The 20,505-nt window shown below is 42.0% G+C and overlaps 1 protein-coding gene across 1 annotated transcript; it reads left to right on the forward strand.

Moving 5' to 3' along the window:
* The first annotated feature begins 4,418 nt into the window (after positions 1-4,418).
* LOC129047257 (leucine-rich repeat protein SHOC-2-like) lies at positions 4,419-6,436 on the forward strand. Its single transcript, XM_024239812.3, is given in 1 exon segment — positions 4,419-6,436. A coding segment is annotated over 1 exon segment (1,749 nt). The 5' UTR covers positions 4,419-4,666; the 3' UTR covers positions 6,416-6,436.
* Positions 6,437-20,505: the final 14,069 nt, after the last annotated feature.

Consider the following 20,505-nt stretch of genomic DNA (forward strand, 5'->3'; position numbering starts at 1 on the left):
ATGCTTATAATCCCAGTGTTTTGGGAGGCCAAGGTGAGAGGATTGCTTGAGCCTAGGAGTTTGAGGTTACAGTGAGCCATTGCACTCCAGCTTGGGTGACACCGTGAGACCCTGTCTCTAAAAAAATAAAAATAAAAAGTAAAGGAAAAAGAAATGAAGATGTTTCCTGTTTCCATTGCCTATTAAAATCCCTGCAGTTCAAGTTCTAAACCAACACAATATAAGAGAACAGAAAGAACCATCATAATATTCCAGATGGTTAACTTAAAAAAAAATTAATTCTCAACTTCAACCACCCAATAAAGATTCACTGATTGTCTACCATGTGCCAAGCACTATACCAGGCCCTAGGAATACTAAGACAAGTAAGGCCCCATCCACTGGTGCCTTCATGAAGCTCATCTCCTTGTAGGGGAAATGGACAGGTGAGAATATAATAGAAATACATTGTAATCAGTCCTACAATATGACTATGTACAAGGACAAGGGTGAGATCAAAGAAGGCAAAGGTAACTCTTCTATGATGCAGGGCATGGGGACAAGGGGAGAGCTGGGGGCCAAGGCTTATGGTATCTAAGAAGGCAGCTTGAGCTGTTTTTTCTTCTATTAGTTGTGGAAGAGGATAATGTATGGAAAGATGGGAGTGGGTAGAGAGAGCTCCAGTCACCATTCAATCCTTAATGAAGTAGCATCTGCCCCCAAAACATGCTCAGGGCACCACATTTGTTATGTTGCTCACTGTGGTACCTCTGGCACCTATGACAGTAGCTGGCACATAGCAGGGGAAAAAAAATATTTGTTGAATGTATGAATAAAAATAGTACATTAAGGCCGGGCATGGTGGCTCACGCCTGTAATCCCAACACTTTGGGAGGGCGAGGCGAGTGGATCACTGGAGGTCAGGCATTCAAGACCAGCCTGGCCAACATGGTGAAACCCCATCTCTACTAGTAAAAATACAAAAATTAGCCAGGCGTGGTGGTGCATGTCTCTATTCCAAGCTACTTGGGAGGCTGAGGCTGGAAAATCGCTTGAACCTGAGGCGAAGGTTGCAGTGAGCCGAGATCATGCCACTGCACTCCAGCTTGGGTGACAAAATGAGACTATGTCTCAAAAAAAAAAAATTGGTTGCACAGCAGTGTGAATGTACTTTACTGAAGTGTACACTTAAAAATGGTTAAGACCTTAACAGTGAATTTTATATTATATGTATTTTACCACAGTGTAAAAGAACCTGTTTAAGATCACACAGCTTAGTAGGCTGGGTGCGGTGGCTCATGCCTGTAATCCCAGCACTTTGGGAGGCTGAGGCGGGCAGATCACCTGAGGTCAGGAATTCGAGACCAGCCTGGCCAACGTGGTGAAACCCTGTCTCTACTAAAAATACAAAAAAAAAATTAGTCAGGAGTGGTTGTGCGCACCTGTAGTCCCAGCTACTTGGGAGGTTGGGGCAGGAGAATTGCTCGGACCTGGGAGGTGGAGGTTGCAGTGAGCCGACATTGCACCATTGCACTCCAGCCTGCATGACAGAGCAAGACTCTGTCTAAAAAAAAAAAAAAAAAAAAATCACACAGCTAGTAAATGGAGGGGGAATCCTTGGCTGGCTGGCTGTGAAATCTCTGCTCCTTTCTTTTGGTATTGTTTCTCGTTTTGTTTTGTTTTGTTTTTTGACCTTAGATAATGAAATGTTATTTCAAGGATACATGGAAATGTGAAGAGATACAGTGGGTCAATTATATTATAAAGGATATCCCTGGCTGCAAGTAATAAATAATAGTGACTTGGGCAGTAACAAAGACATTTATTAGGCTGGGTGCGGTGGCTCATGCTTGTAATCCCAGCACTTTCGGAGGCCAAGGCGAGCAGATCACGAGGTCAAGAGATCGAGACCATCCTGGCCAACATGGTGAAACCCTGTCTCTACTAAAAACACAAAAATTAGCCGGAAGTGGTGGCTTGTGCCTGTAGTCCCAGCTGCTTGGGAGGCTGAGACAGGAGAATCGCTTGAACACGGGAGGTGGAGGTTGCAGTGAGCCGAGATCGCACCACTGCACTCCAGCCTGGCAACAGAGAAAGACTCTGTTTCAAAAAACAAAACAAAACAAAAAAACAAAGACATTTATTTGGCTGGTCGTGGTGGCTCACGCCTGTGGGCAGATCACCTGAGGTCCTGAGGTCAGGAGTCTGAGACCAGTCCAGCCAACATGGTGAAACCCTGTCTCCACTAAAAACACAAAAATTAGCCGGGCGTGGTGCTGTACGCCTGTAATCCCAGCTACTGGGGAGGCTGAGGCAGGAGAAGTGCTTGAACCTGGGAGGAGGAGGTTGCAGTGAGCCAAGATCACACCACTGCACTCCAACTTGGGCGACAGAGTGAGACTCCGTCTCCAAAAAAAAAAAAAAAGACATTTATTCATCTTCTATAATAAGGAGTCTGAAGGTAACTACAATGATGTAATCAAAGACAAAAATCCTGTAATCTTTCAACTCTGCCATCCTCAGAGTATCTTCACTCATGGTTACAAGATGGCTATTGCAACTCTGAACATCACATCTTCACATGAAAATGTGAAAACATAGGAAGGGAAGGTGGAGGTACAAGGAATTCTCTCCTCACACAGTTCTTCCTCATCATGGAAGAAAATGTTTCCCAAAAGCCCCTAAAAGATTTTCCTTTATGTCTCATTGGCTAGAACTTGGTCACATGTCTATCCCCAGACCAATCACTGGCAAAGGGGAATAGGAAGGTACCAACATTTGGCTTTGACCAGTGATGATCCATCTGTGGCTGGGCACCTTGCCACTCAAAGGAAATATCTGTTGTTAAAGGTAATCTGCTATGGCAGCCCTAAGGCACTAATACTAGGGTCATTCAAACTGGCCATGATCTCTGCTTTTTTCTGTTCATACCTACGGTAGTCTATGAGGCTGAACTACAGCAGAGAGAGAGGAATAATTGGGAAAGATCTTGGGAGAGTCGGCAAAAAATGGGACATAGAGTTTTAGGTGGAGGCTAAGGCCCCAGCCCAGGACTAAAATAGAACACCTCTACTGAGATTGTGACTGAATGGAAGAAGATAAAGGGAAATGGGATACAGGTCCATTTGTGGATGGAGGCGCTAAAGACTTCTGAGAGCCTCAATTATCTTTGTAAAGTTGGAGGTAAGTGGGGTACTTTGTAAAGTAAGCAGGGAGCTTGAAGGGAGTGAAGAAACTTTGGAATAGCTGTTGTGGACAAAACTGACCAGGGTTAGACTTATTAAAATGCATGTCAAGAAAATTAAGATTCCGGCCATCATGTCTAATCAATATATGAATAAATTCCATGGGCAACTTCCCCTAAGGAAATATGCAGTGACTGAAGTTTGTTCATTAGGTTGACTGGTACAGTCACAATGGGAAAGAAACGTTAGTTACACATCTTAGATAACATAAGCCCCCCAAAACGGGAGATTTACCTGTAGATTCAAGGTGCAGCCATGAAAAGCTAGACAAGAGCTGCTGCAAAGAAACCATCTTAGAACCCAACAATCAGAGTAATTGAAGTATAATCAGTCTTAAGTGGTAGCCCTCCTGCCTGTGCAAAAAGAGCTTAAAGTTCAAATCATCTCATTGAGCTGCTCACCACCAAGTGATGTGAATTTTCAGTCACGTAAGTAGATGATGGTCACCTTAGGTGGTGACATCTTCAAATTATGGAAGATAGTAGCAAGATCCAGGACCCGAATACCTTGGGCTTTTTCTTCTATAGAATCTTTTTCTTTTTTTCTTTGAGACAGAGTTTTGCTCTGGGCTCACTGTAATCTCCGCCTCCCGGGTTCAAGCAATTCTCCTGCCTCAGCCTCCCAAGTAGCTGGGATTACAGGAACCCACGACCACCCCTGGCTAATTTTTGTATTTTTAGTAGAGACAGGGTTTCACCATGTTGGCCAGGCGGGTCTCAAACTCCTGACCTCCAGTGATCTGCCCACCTTGACCTATCAAAGTGTTGGAATTACAGGCGTGAGCCACTGCGCCCCGCCTAGAATCTTAAACCAGTGGAAACATCCCCAAAAATCCCCAAACAAATGATATTTAATATTATGAAAGTGCCAAATTTTAATAGGACAACCTTTTCAGATTATTCCACTATTAATGGATCCACTTAAGTATTTTTAATTTACAACTTACTGATTGCAAACTAAGTGCAATTTTTTTAAAAGAGGTTTTAGGTAGCTATAATAGACACAGATCACTTTAACTGGTCAATTCTATTATTTGGCTAGTCTCTACGGAACACTCTATAGCAATCAGTTTAATGTATTTAGTTAAACCAGATAATTACAAATATCCTAACAGAAATGAGTAGGTGCATTGCCCTTTAATTTAAAAAAAATTTTTAATTTCCGGGCAGGAGAGGGATTTTTGGAGCCCTAAACTGTTGTCCATCTCCAAACTCTAATGAATCATTGATTGACCAGCACTATTTTACCAGTTGGAATGAATGATCAGAAATGGGCATAGTGCTTTTAGATCCAACATGTAACGGATGGATGTTACTCCATGCTGATTACTTCTTCAAGCCAGTACTTTTTTGATTGTGTAGGATCTTTGTCTCTTCATCTTTGAATTCAATTACTGGAAAATAAAAGGAGTTCATGTAGTTTTTGTCCAGGCTTGAGTCACCATGAGTAGTAGTTTAGGAAAAGAAAAAGACTCTAAAGAAAAAGATCCCAAAGTACCATCAGCCAAGGAAAGAGAAAAGGAGGCAAAAGCCTCTGGAGGTTTTGGGAAAGAGAGCAAAGAAAAAGAACCTAAGACCAAAGGGAAAGATGCCAAAGATGGAAAGAAGGACTCCAGTGCTGCCCAACCAGGGGTGGCATTTTCAGTTGACAATACGATTAAATGGCCAAACCCAGCACCTGGGACTAGAAAAAAATCCAGCAATGCAGAGGTGATTAAAGAGCTCAACAAATGCCGGGAAGAGAATTCCATGCGTTTGGACTTATCCAAGAGATCTATACACATATTGCCATCATCAATCAAAGAGTTGACTCAATTAACAGAACTTTATTTATACAGTAACAAATTGCAGTCCCTCCCAGCAGAGGTGGGATGTTTAGTAAATCTCATGACACTGGCTCTAAGTGAAAATTCACTTACCAGTTTGCCTGACTCTCTTGATAACTTGAAGAAGCTGCGGATGCTTGATTTACGGCATAATAAACTGAGAGAAATTCCTTCAGTGGTGTATAGGCTGGATTCTCTCACCACTCTTTACCTTCGCTTTAATCGTATAACTACTGTGGAAAAGGACATCAAAAACTTGTCAAAACTCAGCATGCTTAGCATTCGAGAGAACAAAATTAAACAACTACCTGCTGAAATTGGTGAATTATGTAACCTCATTACGCTGGATGTAGCTCACAATCAACTTGAACACCTTCCAAAGGAGATTGGAAACTGTACACAGATAACCAACCTTGACTTGCAGCACAATGAACTGCTAGACCTCCCAGATACTATAGGAAACCTGTCCAGTTTAAGTCGTCTTGGTCTGAGATATAACAGACTGTCAGCAATACCCAGATCATTAGCAAAATGCAGTGCACTTGAAGAATTAAATTTAGAGAACAATAACATTTCTACTTTACCAGAGAGTCTTTTATCAAGTCTTGTGAAACTGAATAGTTTGACCTTAGCTAGAAATTGCTTCCAGTTATATCCAGTGGGTGGTCCATCTCAGTTTTCTACCATCTATTCCCTCAACATGGAACACAATTGAATAAATAAAATTCCATTTGGAATTTTCTCCAGAGCAAAAGTATTAAGTAAGCTGAATATGAAGGACAATCAGTTAACATCACTTCCCTTGGATTTTGGAACTTGGACCAGTATGGTAGAATTAAATTTAGCCACTAATCAGCTCACAAAGATCCCTGAGGATGTGTCTGGTCTCGTTTCTCTTGAGGTTCTTATCTTATCAAACAATCTTCTAAAGAAGCTTCCCCATGGTCTTGGAAACCTTAGGAAGTTAAGAGAGTTGGATCTAGAAGAGAACAAATTGGAATCCTTGCCAAATGAAATTGCATATCTTAAGGATTTACAGAAATTAGTCTTGACAAACAACCAGTTGACCACTCTTCCCAGAGGCATTGGTCACCTTACTAATCTCACACATCTGGGCCTTGGAGAGAACCTACTTACTCACCTTCCTGAAGAAATTGGTACACTGGAGAACCTAGAAGGACTGTATTTGAATGACAACCCCAACCTGCATAGCCTTCCCTTTGAGCTGGCACTCTGCAGCAAGCTTTCAATCATGAGTATTGAGAACTGTCCACTCAGTCACCTTCCACCTCAGATTGTTGCTGGGGGGCCTTCTTTCATCATTCAGTTCTTAAAGATGCAGGGTCCATATCGTGCCATGGTCTGATATAAATCTGCTGGTCCCACACACTGTTCAAAAATAGACTGCCATTAATGTTTCTTATCTATGTCTGTATCTATTTATGTAGATATTGGTATATGGCAGATTTATAAAAATTGCATTATGTATTTCTGCTAATAGAGGAATCATAGCCATTTAGAATTTTTTTTAAATTCTGTACAAAAGGCTTATATAAGTTTTCTTTGCTGAATTTGATGGATGTTTTTCTGTTGTGTAATCTGATATGCCAGTTTGCTTAAAACATTTGCCAACACATTATGAAGTTATTAAACTTAAGGGACAGAGGTAGTATAGTTAGATATACTTTCTCTTAGGAAAAATAATGGGCAAAAAATTTTGTTGCAACTTTTCACATATATTTTCCTCTTACCAATTGTTGTATCTTTATAGTATTGTAGGCCCTGAAAGTAGAATTTTTCTTTAACTTATTTTGAGATTTGAGATTTAAATTTTATGTATTGTTTACAGTCAGAGTAAATCACCGGATTTCTTTTGTTTGTTTTGATTTGCTCTGTTTTATTCAGTCAAGTCTAGAATCCTCTGCTAAAGAATTTGCATCAACTGGTGTAAACAGTGAAAGGTATTTGCTTGTTAAGAAAAAAAACTGGCAAAGTGAAAAGATACAGTCAAAAATCTAGAATTTCTTTAATTGTGCTTCTCTGACGAGTTGTGAAGCAAAATAGCTGAAGTGAGTCTTTGGGTAGGGGAAGGGTATTGAGACCTTTTCTAGTATGAATATTTTTTAAGTTTGGGGGAAGAGAAACTTGTAGTGAAGAGGAGTTTTTTCATTCCTGAAAGTTGCAGATCCACAAAAACTAACAGGATAATTGGGCAAATAAATAAACTACATATAAACACACACAATCTATATATGTATATACAATGCTATATAGATATGTATTTATTATATCACAAACTACAGTAGGTAACTTTAAGGATTTCTTCCTATCCTTGTACAATGACATGAATGTCTTTCTTTGAAAACTGCAATATATGTATGTTTCAAGGTTATTTAACAGTGTACTATGGTTTTATATCTTGACTTGCCTTGTACATCTTTCAATTCTGGAATATCTGTGTCTAAGCACAATATCTTCACACTGTGCTGTATTGCTGCTGAACTAAATGCACTTTTCCCCACATATGGGGCACTGGCTTCAAACAATTCAGTTCAGTATCATTACTTTTAATCTCATCTTTCCTTTCTTGGTAGTTGTTAATACAGTTATGGAAAAGAGGCACATTGCATAGAAGCCATTGGGGAGTTCCGTGGAAGTTCTGTAAGATGTGCGTGTACTATTTGATGTATTTTCTTTCGCTTCACTGCTTTCAATACTTAGCAGTATTGTTGGTCTAAGTCAATTTGATTATTGAGGAGTCTCAGAGCAAGGTGCGTTCTAGATGTCATCCTAAAAAACACTTCAGATATAATTAATCACTATTTTGTATAATTACATATTGCTGCTTGTGTTTTTTTTTTTTTTCCATTTAGTTGGGCGTTGTGTTTTACACAAAACCATTTTTGAATTAAGGCTATGATACTAAGATAGAAATTTGGACTGTTGTTCTGCTTTTCCTGGCACTCAAATTCATGACTAGGTTTGAGGTCAAACCTATGTTCGTAATTAGAGATTTTATAAGGATCAACTGAGAAATGGAAGGCAGGTGAAGATATAAAACCCTAGAATGCTTAAATGTGCTGTAAAACTATTGTAGATGTCACTGGATTTTACCAAGTAATATCCTTTCTTTTTACCCGCCCCCCTCCCCCCCCATCTACTGTGGCTTTTCAGTTAAAATTTTGTTTATAAAAGGAATTTGTTTATTACAGCTCTACCTAAAAAAAAAAAAAAAAAAAAAAAAAAAAATTTACTAGCCAGGTGCAGTGGCTCACACCTGTAATCCCAGCACTGTGGGAAGCCGAGGCAGGCAGATCACCTGAGGTCAGGAGTTTGAGAGCAGCCTGACCAGCATGGAGAAACCCTGTCTAAACTAAAAATACAAAATTACCTGGGCATAGTGGTGTATGCAAGTAGTCCCAGCTATTCGGGAGGCTGAGGCAGGAGAATCGCTTGAACCCGGGAGGCAGAGGTTGCAGTGAGCCGAGATTGCACCATTGCACTCCAGCCTGGGCAACAACAGCAAAACTCCATCTCAAAAAAAAGTAATAATAATAAAATAAAATAAATTTACTTTGAAATAATTATAGATTTGCAGGAAAGTGCAAAGATAACACAGAGAGGTTCCATGTACTGTTCACCAAGTTTCCTCCATGGTTATATCTTACATAATTATGGTACAATATCAAAACCAAGAAACTGATATGGTTCAATACATGTGTGTAGTTCTGTGCCATTTTATCACACATGTAGATCTGTATGACCACCACTGCAATTAGGATGCAGGACCATCCCATCACTACAAAGTGCTTTCTCATGCTACCCCTTTACAGTCTACTCATCCCCTCCCCTGAGCCATTCCTAACCCTGGCAGCCACTAATCTGTTTTTCATCTCTATAATTTTGTCATTTTGAGAATGTTATATAAATGGAATTATATGGTAGGTGACCCTTTTGAGACTGGCATTTTTTACTCTGCACAATACCCTTGAGATTCATCCAAATTGTTGCGTGCATCAGTAGTTCATTCCTTCCTATTGCTGAGTAATATTCCATGGCATGGATGTACCATCATTTAACAGTTCACTTATCAAGGGACATTTTGATTGTTTCTGGTTTGAGTCTATTACAAATAAAGCTGCTATGAGTATTCGTATACAGATTTTTATGAGTACATAATTTTTCATTTCTCTAGGGTAAATGCCCAGGCATAAAATTGCTGGGTAAGTGTGCATCAAGTTTTTAAAGTAATGGCCAAACTAGTGGGTACAAAAAAACAAAGAATGAATAAGACTTACTACTTGATAACATAATATGGTGACTGTGTCAACAATAATGTAATTGTATATTTTTAAATAATCTGTTTTTGTTTTTGTTTTTGTTTTTGAGACGGAGTCTCATTCTGTCACCCAGGCTGGAGTGCAGTGGTGTGATCTCGGCTCACTGCAAGCTCCGCCTCCCAGGTTCACGCCATTCTCCTGCCTCAGCCTCCCGAGTAGATGGGACTACAGGCGCCCACCACCATGCCCGGCTAATTTTTTGTATTTTGTTTAGTAGAGACGGGGTTTCACCGTGTTAGCCAGGATGGTCTCGATCTCCTGACCTCGTGATCCGCCCGCCTCGGCCTCCCAAAGTGCTGGGATTACAGGCATGAGCCACTGCGCCCAGCCATATTTTTAAATAATCTAAAGAATGTAATTAGATTGTTTGTAATTTAAAGGATGAATGTTTGAGGAGATGAATACCCCATTCTCCGTGATGTGGTTATTTCACAGTGCATGCCTGTATCAATACATCTCATGTACCCTATAAATATATACACAAAAACTTTATAAAAAGAAATGGCCAAACTGTTTTGAGTTTTTCCACATCCTCACCAGCATTTGGTATTATCACTTTTTTTTTGTTACGAGACAAAGCTCTCTCTCTCCCTCTCCCTCCCCTACCCTCCACACCCTAAGCTAGAGTGCTGCCCCCCCAAAGGCACAGGCTAGAATGCTGTGGCACAAACAGCTCACTGTATCCTTGACTTCCTGGGCTCAAGTGATCTTCCAGCCTCAGCCTCCTGAGCAGCTGGGACTACAGGCAGGTTTCACCATGCCTAGCTAATTTTTTTTTTTTTTTTAATTTTTTATAGAGTCAGAGTCTCACCGTGTTCCTTAGGCTGATTCTGAACTCCTGGACTCAAGTGATACTCCCACCTGAGCCTACCAAAGTGCAGGGATTGTAGGTGTGAGCCACCGCACCCAGCCTTCTTTTGTTTTAGCTGTTCTTAGAGATCTACAGTGATAGCTCATTGTGCTCTTAATTTGCATTTCCCTAATGACTAGTGATGTTGAACATTTATGTCAAGACATGAGGTTTATCATTGGTTTCAGGGTTTCTTTTGGCAAATCACTTTACTCACTCCAGCCTCAATTTTCTCATATGTTAAATGAGAAAATTGCCGGGCGCAGTGGCTCACACCTGTAATCCCAGCACTTTGGGAGGCCCAGTTGGGTGGATCACAAGGTCAGGGGTTTGAGACCAGCCTGACCAACATGGCGAAACCCCGTCTCTACTAAAAATACAAAAATTAGCTGGGCGTGGTGGCAGATGCCTATAATCCCAGCTACTCAAGAGGCTGAGGCAGGAGAATTGCTTAAACCCGGGAGGCGGAGGTTGCGGTGAACCGAGATTGCGCCACTGCACTCCAGCCTGGGCAACAGAGCGAGACAACGTCTCAAAAAAAAAAAAAATGAGAAAATTGAACTATATGACACTCAATGGGCCCTCCAGCTCCACAATTCTGTGTGCCCATAGATCTACCCTGGGTGAGTTGTTTTTGCAAGGTGAGGGAGCTTATACTTTTTCCTTTATGCACCAGCATCTCCATATACCAAGAATCGACAAGTAGTGAATCTTATCCATGGGTTTCATTGACATTTCCATGAAATGTGTGGTAACTTGCTTCATTTGGCCCTTTAGGCCTTGTTCAGCCTTTAAGTCACATCATCAAAGTCGGAGGAAAAAGATTCAAACTTTCATAAATTTATCAGGGCCTTTATTAATTTTTGATTCATTGCACAGATGTTTGAATTCCTTTGTTCCCAAGATTAAGTACAGAACATAGTGTCGGCGAAAAGAATCAAACTCTGTAAAATATTTGAAGAGATTTATTCTGAGCCAAATGTGAGTGAGTGACCATGGCCCGGGAGGTCCTGAGAACGTGCCCAAGGTGGTCAGGGAGCAGCTTGGTTTTATATACTTGAGGGGGGCATGAGACATCAATCGAATGCATTTAAAAAATACATTGGTTTGGTCCAGAAAGACTGAAAAACTCAAAGTGGGGGCTTCCAGGCTATAGGTGAATTTAAACATTTTCTGGTTGACAATTGGTTGAGTTTGCCTAAATACCTGGGATAGATAGAAAGGGAATGTTCAGGTTAAGATAAAGATTGTGGAGACCAAAGTTCTTTTTAAGTCTTACAGTGGCTTAAAGACAATAGGAGACAAATGTTTCCTATTCAGATCTCAGTTAATCTCTTTAGGATTGGGAGGGTCTGGAAGAAAAAGACCTAGCTATGTTAATAGAGATTCTTTACAGATGCAAATTTCCCCTGACAAAGAACAGCTTTGCAGGGCCATTTCAAAATAAGGCAAAGAAACATGTTTTGAGGTTTAAAAAATATATATACTTAAATTAATATTAATATTTAAATTATATTAAAATTGATATATTTAAATTAATATTAAATATATTACATATCATATATATCTATTTTTTTGAGATGGAGTCTCACTCTGTCACCCAGGCTGGAGTGCAGTGGCGTGATCTCGGCTCATTGCAACCTCTGCCCCCTCTGGGTTCAAGTGATTCTCCTGCCTCAGCCTCCCGAGTAGCTGGGATTACGGGTGACTGCCACCGCGCCCATCTAATTTTTGTGGGTTTTTTTTTTTTTGAGACGGAGTCTTCCTCTGTAGCCCAGGCTAGAGTGCAGTGACGCGATCTTGGCTCACTGCAACCTCTGCCTCCTGGGTCCCAGTTCAAGCAATTCTCCTGCCTCAGCCTCCTGAGTAGCTGGGATTACAGGCACACACCACTATGCTCAGCTAATTTTTGTATTTTTAGTAGAGGCGGGGTTTCACCATGTTGGCCAGGGTGGTCTTGAACTCCTGACCTTGTGATCCGCCTGCCTCGGCCTCCCAAAGTGTTGGGATTACAGGCATGAGCCACCACGCCTGGCCAGGTTAAAATATTTTGAGTTTCTTCTTTGTCTGGTAATGTTATGTCAGAGTCAAGTTGGAAAATAAATCATGATATGTAGGGTTAAATAAAACCCATCTGATGAGAATTTATGATTTGTAGAGCATGACTCCCCAGACCCCTTAGATAGGAATTTGGGCAAGATAAAAAAATCAGAGTTTAGTCCTCAATAGTTTTAAGTGGATGACACCTCACAGTTTTGGTCAGGCATTGATGGAGTGGGCCTACTGTGTGCAGATAGGACAGTGCCCAGACTCAAGACACTGTCTTGAGTCTGAATCATGCCTCTGCCACTTATTAACTATATAACCTTGTCAAGAAATACAATTTATCTGAACTTCAACAAAATAATAATAATACCTGCTGCCAACGTTGTTATAAGGAATAGAAGTAATATATGTGAAGTACCCAGTGCATAGTAAGCACTCATAAATGGTGGCTGTGATTATATGGGACATGGGGAGTAGTCCCTGGAGAGCACATAGAGGAAGACACATCCCAGATGCCATTTCTTTGCAGTATGCTTGCACACACACATCTCCTTTAATCCCCACGTTGACACTGGAAGACAGGTATTGACTAGCCCCAGGTTTTATAAAACTGAGGCTCAGAGAAGTTAAACAACTTAAGATCACCCTGATACTAAGTGAAGGACATAGAATTCACATTGTGCCCTTAAGGGGTTTATAGTCCAGCCAGGGAGATAAGCTGTGCAGAAACAGATAAATACCAACACAGAATAGCTAAGTGTCAGTTGAGTGGCAGAGCTGAAAAGCACTTAGGAGTTTAGTAAGGGAATTATTTCTCTGAGGATAGGCTATCAGGAAGACAAAAGGAAACTAGAGGATTAGAAGTTCCTCTGTCTCACTGAACATCTCTGAGTTCCTTGCTGTCGCCATCACAACTGCCTATGGGTCCTCTTAGCCCAGCCCAGCGGCTGCAGGGAAGGAGGCAGTGCTGAGCCCTTCATCCTCCCCATGTCCTTTGTTTCATGGCATATTTATGCATAGGCCCTCCCATCTCACTTGAAAGTTTTATTCAACCTGTGTCTTCAGTATTACTATGAAAGCTCACTGTCAGAGTTGTATTTCTTTCTTTCTTTTTTTTTTTTTTGAGACAGAGTTTTGCTCTTGTCGCCCAGGCTGGAGCGCAATGGCGCAATCTTGGCTCACTGCAACCTCTGCCTCCCAGGTTCAAGCGATTCTCCTGCCTCACCCTCCCAAGTAGCTGGGATTATAGGCACCAGCAACCACACCCAGCTAATTTTTTTGTATTTTTAGTAGAGACAGGGTTTCACCATGTTGCCCAGGCTGGTCTCAAACTCCTGACCTCAAGTGATCCGCCCACCTCGGCCTCCCAAAGTGCTGGGATTACAGGTGTGAGCTACCGTGCCCCCAGCCAGAGTTGTATTTCTTCTGTTAGCAGAAAACCCAGAGACTGTTTTATAGAAATACATTCTAGATTACAATCTCTAAAATTATTTTCTGTGACGTGAGCTTGATTTTTCTATAAGCATATGTCTGGGCCATTTTTGTACTTGCTAATTTTCAGAACATCATTGCGCTGTGTTGCCTACAGAGTCTGGCTTGTAGGAGCAGCAGTTCATTTTGTCAATATGCATATGTACTGAGTGCCTACTATGTGCCAGGCACTGAAGTGTCAGGCCTTATGGCGCATACATTTCATGAATGGTTGATTAACTAATGAAGGCCATAAGAATTTGATTTAAATATCAATATTTGTGGCAGATTATTAATAAGAAACTGGGGTGAAAAAACTCTGCGGCTTGAATGAAAATATGGTGTATACCATGCCACACAGAAAAAACGAATAATTCCTTGTGGCTGGGGGCAGTCTCTAAAAATGTCATAATTAGGCCCAGAAACATGTCATCTTGTAGACTAATTTCAAGTCTGTGAAGCTGCACTAGTTTACAGATCTTTGAAATTTGATCTCAATTTCTGTTGCAAAGACCTAAATTGGATTAGAACAGCTTGCCTGTCTTCTTCAGAGATCCTCAGGGACCAATGACCATTCAGTCTTTTAACAGTAAGGTGAAAGGCAGCCCATGTGCTCAGCCTTGGTGGGTTACATCTGGTTTGGCAACTTCCTGTTGTGTGTAACACAGGAACTGTGCATTCGTAGCTGTTTCGTGAGTAATATGCAGAGTGCATGTGTTGGGTATTTTAAGGTACGTGAGAGGGTTGTTTCAGCAGCTGATGGGATGCCAAATGTTTGACTTTTTATTATTCCAGCCCTTCAGATTTCCCCAGAATTGTCACCTTCTAGAGCGTGTGTCTTGCCAGTGTGTTCCAGGAATTCTCTATTTATGCCACTGTGATGTGGCTCAGAAAACAACAGAGCTTTCTGTTAGTTCAGGTAACCTTAGAATCTGCGCTGATGCCTCAGAAAGGAAGAAAGGCCAGGATGGCTTCGGCTTGGGTGGCAGTCTTATTTCTCCCTTGGTTTCACTTCCTTATTTTCGTGGCTTCCCATTTCATCCTGTAACCTCCTCTCAGAGGCTGTTTCCCCCCTTCCTACCTGCTTCCCACCCCCGGGTTGTTTCCCCGGTTGTTCCCACTCTCTAGCCCATTTGTGTCCTCAGAGGTCTGGCCGCTGCCACTGCACCTGCCTCAGACCCAGTGTCACCTCGCCAGGGCTTCAGCCAGCCTGACCTTCCAGCTGCCACCCAGCAGCTCAGCTCAGCAACTCAGAACCTTCTGGCCCAGACCTTCATACCCAACTCCCGCCCAGGCGCAAATGCAGTAGCCTCTGCTGGTGCAGCCAACACGGAGTGGGGGCAAGGGGGAGAGGAAAAGCAACAGCTCAGGGTGTGGTAAGAGTGCTCAGGGTGTTTCTCAGCTCAGGGCATTGGTAAGAGTGGGCGGAATTTGCATGTTAAGAACTTTCATTAACCAAATACCCAAATGGTGACAGAAAAGCAAATTCGAACTAGTTACATTTCTGGAAGGTTTCAGATATTTGGGCCCCCAAGATGGCTGAGAACTCATTTCTCAGCACCTCTTCTCATAGCCTTCAAGAAAAACAGTACCTCCCGTAAGAACCTCTGAATTCTATCTTTGTCTTTAATATGTATGTGTTGGGTGGGGTGGGGGTATTGATGGAATGTTTCAGATCACTAATCTCACAGACAATGCAATGACAAGATAAAGTTTATTAGATGGAGAATGTTAATACAGCTGAAACCTTTGAAGAATTCAGACCAGTCCTCAAACCATTCATCCCGAGTACCTGGAATGTTATATGAGCTTGAGTGGGATATTTCCCCTCTATGACTTCAGCTGTAAGATGACACTGTTCTTTTGTACCAGTACATGAAGACTAGCTAATTAAAATACTGTACTAGTTCATTCAAAAAGTATTTACTGAGTTGCTACTACGTACAAGGCATCATCCAAACAGACTGTGCAGTATTACATAAAATTTTAAAAATAGATTTCCATAAATAAACACCATGATAGGCTTATGTAACATCTTTCAGGGAATTTTAACCGTTTGGATATACTACACAGTGGTTCTGGTTCTACCAGTCTAAATGAATTGACTTGTTTTTTTTTCCACCATCACTCCTCCCTTTCAATTCAATTCATTCATTCTGGTGTGCAGCCCATTTCTATTTTCTAATGATATGACCAGACCCACCATGTAAGCTTGTGCCCCGCACAAGGATAGATATCTGACTGGGGAACAAATGGGACCAAAATCCACTTTGTGTTCTGCTGGCCAAGCCGGGTGACCTGGCCTGGGCTGGCGTCCTCCCAGAAGAAGGGTTCATTTTTCCAGTTTGCACACATGTGCTATTTGTGGGTTAGCTGAGGCCCTGCTCATGTCTTTGATTGGTTCACAAACCAGAAACAGAACAAATGGCCATCATTTGATTACAAATGTAATCAAACTAGATTTACAACCAAGGCACACTGAGTGGCATTATGGGTTTTATCCTGCTGCATGGCAACCCGCTCATGCACAGGCTGTGCTCAGTGTCCTTTTTCCTCAGCCATGCCAGCCATGGGGAAGCAAGAGGGGAGCTTGTTGGAGAAGGCGGCCTCAGTGAGAGCCTTGGTGCATTCCCCTGAAGCCACAGTTTGGGGCTTCTCCCTCAGCAGGGGTCTCCACAGTCTGAGTGTTTCCAGAAATCTTATATCCAGGGGACCCCAAATCTTATGTCCGGACCCCAGGGTCTGAATTCATATTTAAGTACTGAAAGGCATCAGCATCTCCCCTGTGGCTGAACTTGACCTTCTTACTGAGAACCAGCCAGGCAGGCATCAGAAGCCTCAGGCTCCAGAGGAGAAGCTGGTGTGCAAATAGATCAGGAGCAAGTGCTTTCACCATCAGGGATGAAAGTTGAAGGCCAAGAACACTTCCTTGTCCTGTGGTGCAGGGGTTGGGATGGAGGGGTGAGTCTTATAAATGGAAGATAACTAAGTGTTGTGATTTAAAGGAAGAACATTTGCCCCCTGCCCCCAAATGCTCCCAAACCCTCCAAAATTCCACAGATTCCCTTGGCTTAACTCCTCTCACAGAAGTAAGCTAAGGAAGTCAGTCTCACTGTAGTTGCGGTGAATTCATTTAATGATCTTGGTTTCCTAACTGCTAGATAATCCAGTGGAGCCAAAAAATTTTGGTGGGTTGAGGGAACCTACAGAGGTTGGGTAGAGATGTGTTAGGAGTTGAGTTGTTTCCCCCCAAAAAAATTCATGTTGAAGTTATAACCCCTAGTACCTCAAAATGTGGCCTTCTTTGGAAATAGGGTTGTTGCAGATGTAATTTGGGAAGGTGAAGTCATCCTGCAGTAGGGGGTGGGTCCCTAATCCAGTACGACTGATGGCCTCATGAAAAAAGGAAATTTGGACATAAAGCCATGCATGCAGGGAGAACACCAAATGAAGACTAGAGTTACGCAGCCAGAAGGCAAGGAACAACCAGAAGATAGGAGGGAAGCCTGGAACAGATCCTTTCCCAGTCCCTTTAGAGGGAGCATGGTTCTGCCAACACTTCATTTTGAACTTCTGGCCTCCAGAACTGTGAGACAATAAATTTCTGTTATTCCAAGCCACCCAGTTTTTGTGGTACTTTTAAACAACTACCCTTGGGAACCAGTACAAGGTAGAATGGGGAGACGATGGAGAGCATGACATTGTGACATGTTGCATCTTTCCCAAAATGGCCACAATGATATCTCCCAACTACATGCTCTTCTTACAATGTAACTCTGACAATCTTCCTATTGAGTGTTGGGTTCTATACACCCTCTTTTTGAATCTGAGCAGGATTTTATGACTTCTTTGACCAGTGAGAGTATCACAAGAATGACACTTTGTGACTTCCAAGATTAGATTATATAAATGCTGTGCACTTTGACTGTGATCTCTTGGGATACTCACTCTGAGGGAAGCTAGCTGCCATGTAAGCAGTGACTGCCCTGAGGCCACCATGTTGTGAGGAAGCCCAACCCACACAGACAGATTACATGGAGAGTTCCTGAGACTACATGGAGGAGATGTAGGAGATGCCTGGCCACCACCCCTGGCTGCCCCACTTCTGTTCCAGCCACCACTTGCCTCCAGCTCCATGAGAAGCCAGAACTGCCTACCCAAGCCATACCCAAATTCCTGACCCATAGAAACTATGAAAGAAAATAAAATGGGTATTGTTTTAAACCAATAGGTTTTGGGTTTTGTTACACAGTCTGTGGGGTTTGGGGCAACCAGAAGCTAGAAGGACATTGGAGAAAGGGAGACCAGAGTGAAAAGGAGATGCAGAGATGTTATAGAGACATAAAATGCTCAAAGATGGCAATTTCCAAAGAAAGAGAGGTGAAGGCAGCTCAGGCAGTGGAATCATCAACCTCTAAAAAGCACAATGCACTGAATGTCCTGAAGCTATTGGGGAAAAAAAAAAAGATGAAAAGGGCAATGCAGTTAAGTGGGAAACACCTGGGCTGGGAGATGCCTGTGCTCCTTCCTAGCTCTGCTGCCCACAGCACATGGCTATGGGCAAAGCCCCCTGTCCTCCTTGGAGAACATTCTGTGAACTAATACACTGTGTGTGAGAAAATAGCAAACTCCAGAAAGCAGGTGCTAACAAGCAAGAATGTGTCCCCTTGCACCAATTCTGGGGTCATCAAGCACTCTACAGACTGTGATTTAGTTGTTCTTATGTAGATTTTCCTGCTGGAAGGTGTACTGACCAGCTGAGACAAATATCTGACCCACTCAGCAATTGTGTTTCTCATAGTAAATTAATACATTGGCACTCCACTTTATATATCCATCTGATCACTTTGTGGGGACACTAGACCTGCATATGTGAGGACAAAGACCCCAGACAGTGGTGATCAAAATAAGGTGTGACTGCTCTGTGTGACTCTGGCAGAAAATGATCAGCTGGCCTCCCTAGTGGACAACTGTTCCTCATAGCTACAAGTGCAAAAACATCTTCTCTCAGGCCAAAAAAAGAAGAGGAGAAACCAAGTCATTCCTCAAAAATAAGGAAAGGATCACAACTTGGAAATCATGGGAGTAACAGGAGAGAGGAAAGGAGGACCGGCCCCTGATGGGAGAGCTCAGAAACCCTCGATGGAGTCTTGTTGGATTTTTCACCCTGCTCTTTAAACTGCTTTCTCTCCCTTAAATGTACCACATCAAAAACATCTGCCATTTAAATGTGCCACATCTTGGTCTATATGCACATCAAAAACAAAAACAAAAAAAACAAAAACAGGTAATAAATATAGTGGAGTTAAAAAAAAAAAAAACAGAGTTGAACAGGTTTCTCATCTAGTGTTCTTGATCCAAAATATTCAGTAAAGAAAATTCAAAGCCAAAACATAATTGTGGCAATAGCACAGTTATTTGTCTTTAATGTTTAGATCATGGTATCAAATATTTCATAGGTTATGATTACTGAGCATCTGTACTCAACAACCATGAAGTAATGAAGCAATAACAAGGCTAAAACAATTAAGAAGTAATATAATCTTGAACCATCTATGGTAAAATGAAGGTTGCAGAATTTGAGGTATTATTTACTTATTTTATTTTTATTTTTTTGAGATGGAGTTTCGCTCTTGTTGCCCAGACTGGAGTGCGATGGCACGATCTTGGCTCACTGCAACCTCTGCCTCCTGGGTTCAAGTGATTCTTCTACCTCAGACTCCTGAGTAGCTGGGATTATAGGCATGTGCCACCATCCCCAGCTAATTTTGTATTTTTAGTAGAGACAGGGTTTCTCCATGTTGGTCAGGCTGGTCTCGAACTCCCGACCTCAGGTGATCCGCCCACCTCGGCCTCCCAAAGTGCTGGGATTATAGGCATGAGCCACCATGCCCGGCAGTATTTTTTTTTTAATCATCTCTTTATGTTTCTTTTAATATTATAAAATCCCCCAGGAAGAAACATAAATGCTGCAAGTGCATAACAGAATGTTTTGTCATCACATCCTTGTCCTTGCCTCCTCTTCTTCATCCATTTGGACATATTATGTGTTAGGTGTAGGGCAAGGCCTTGGGAACACAAAGAGGCTTTTTATCTTTTGATGAGCATATCCTGCAGTTGCAGAATCAAAAGGCATTTACATAGATACATTATCACCTGTGTCTATGTAAATATGTACCTTTTCACTTTAAATGCCCATCCAAAAATATATGACATCCTAACTATTCTGATTGTAAGAAGAAACCATTCCAGAAATAAACTTGCCTACATTCTCTTCACAGTGCAACACTGCTTAAAAGATGGCATGGAAATTGCCCATGGCAACTCTAAAAACAAAATAAACACAACTGTGCTTCTACACAACTCAACAGGCACCAGAAAAGAGAGATGTACAGTGGTAGCTTCACATATGGAATTACCTGGGACAGTGGAGCAAGGAGGAAGCCTGGCAGGTGAGCTCTTAGAGGCCTGGCACACTGAGGGTATCTTTCTTTTTTTTTTGGAGACAGAGTCTTGCTCTGTTGCCCAGACTGGAGTGCAGTGGTGTGATCTCAGCTCACTACCACCTCTGCCTTCTAGATTCAAGTGATTCTCCTGCCTTAGCCTCCCAAGTAGCTGGGACTATAGGCACATGCCACCATGCCCGGCTAATTTTTTGTATTTTAGTAGAGACAGGGTTTCACCGTGTTGCCCAGACTGGTCTTGAACTCCTGAGCTCAGGGAATCCGCCTGCCTTGGCCTCCCAAAGTG

Source organism: Pongo abelii, chromosome 1 (assembly GCF_028885655.2).
Source record: "Pongo abelii isolate AG06213 chromosome 1, NHGRI_mPonAbe1-v2.0_pri, whole genome shotgun sequence".
NCBI classification, from domain to species: domain Eukaryota; kingdom Metazoa; phylum Chordata; class Mammalia; order Primates; family Hominidae; genus Pongo; species Pongo abelii.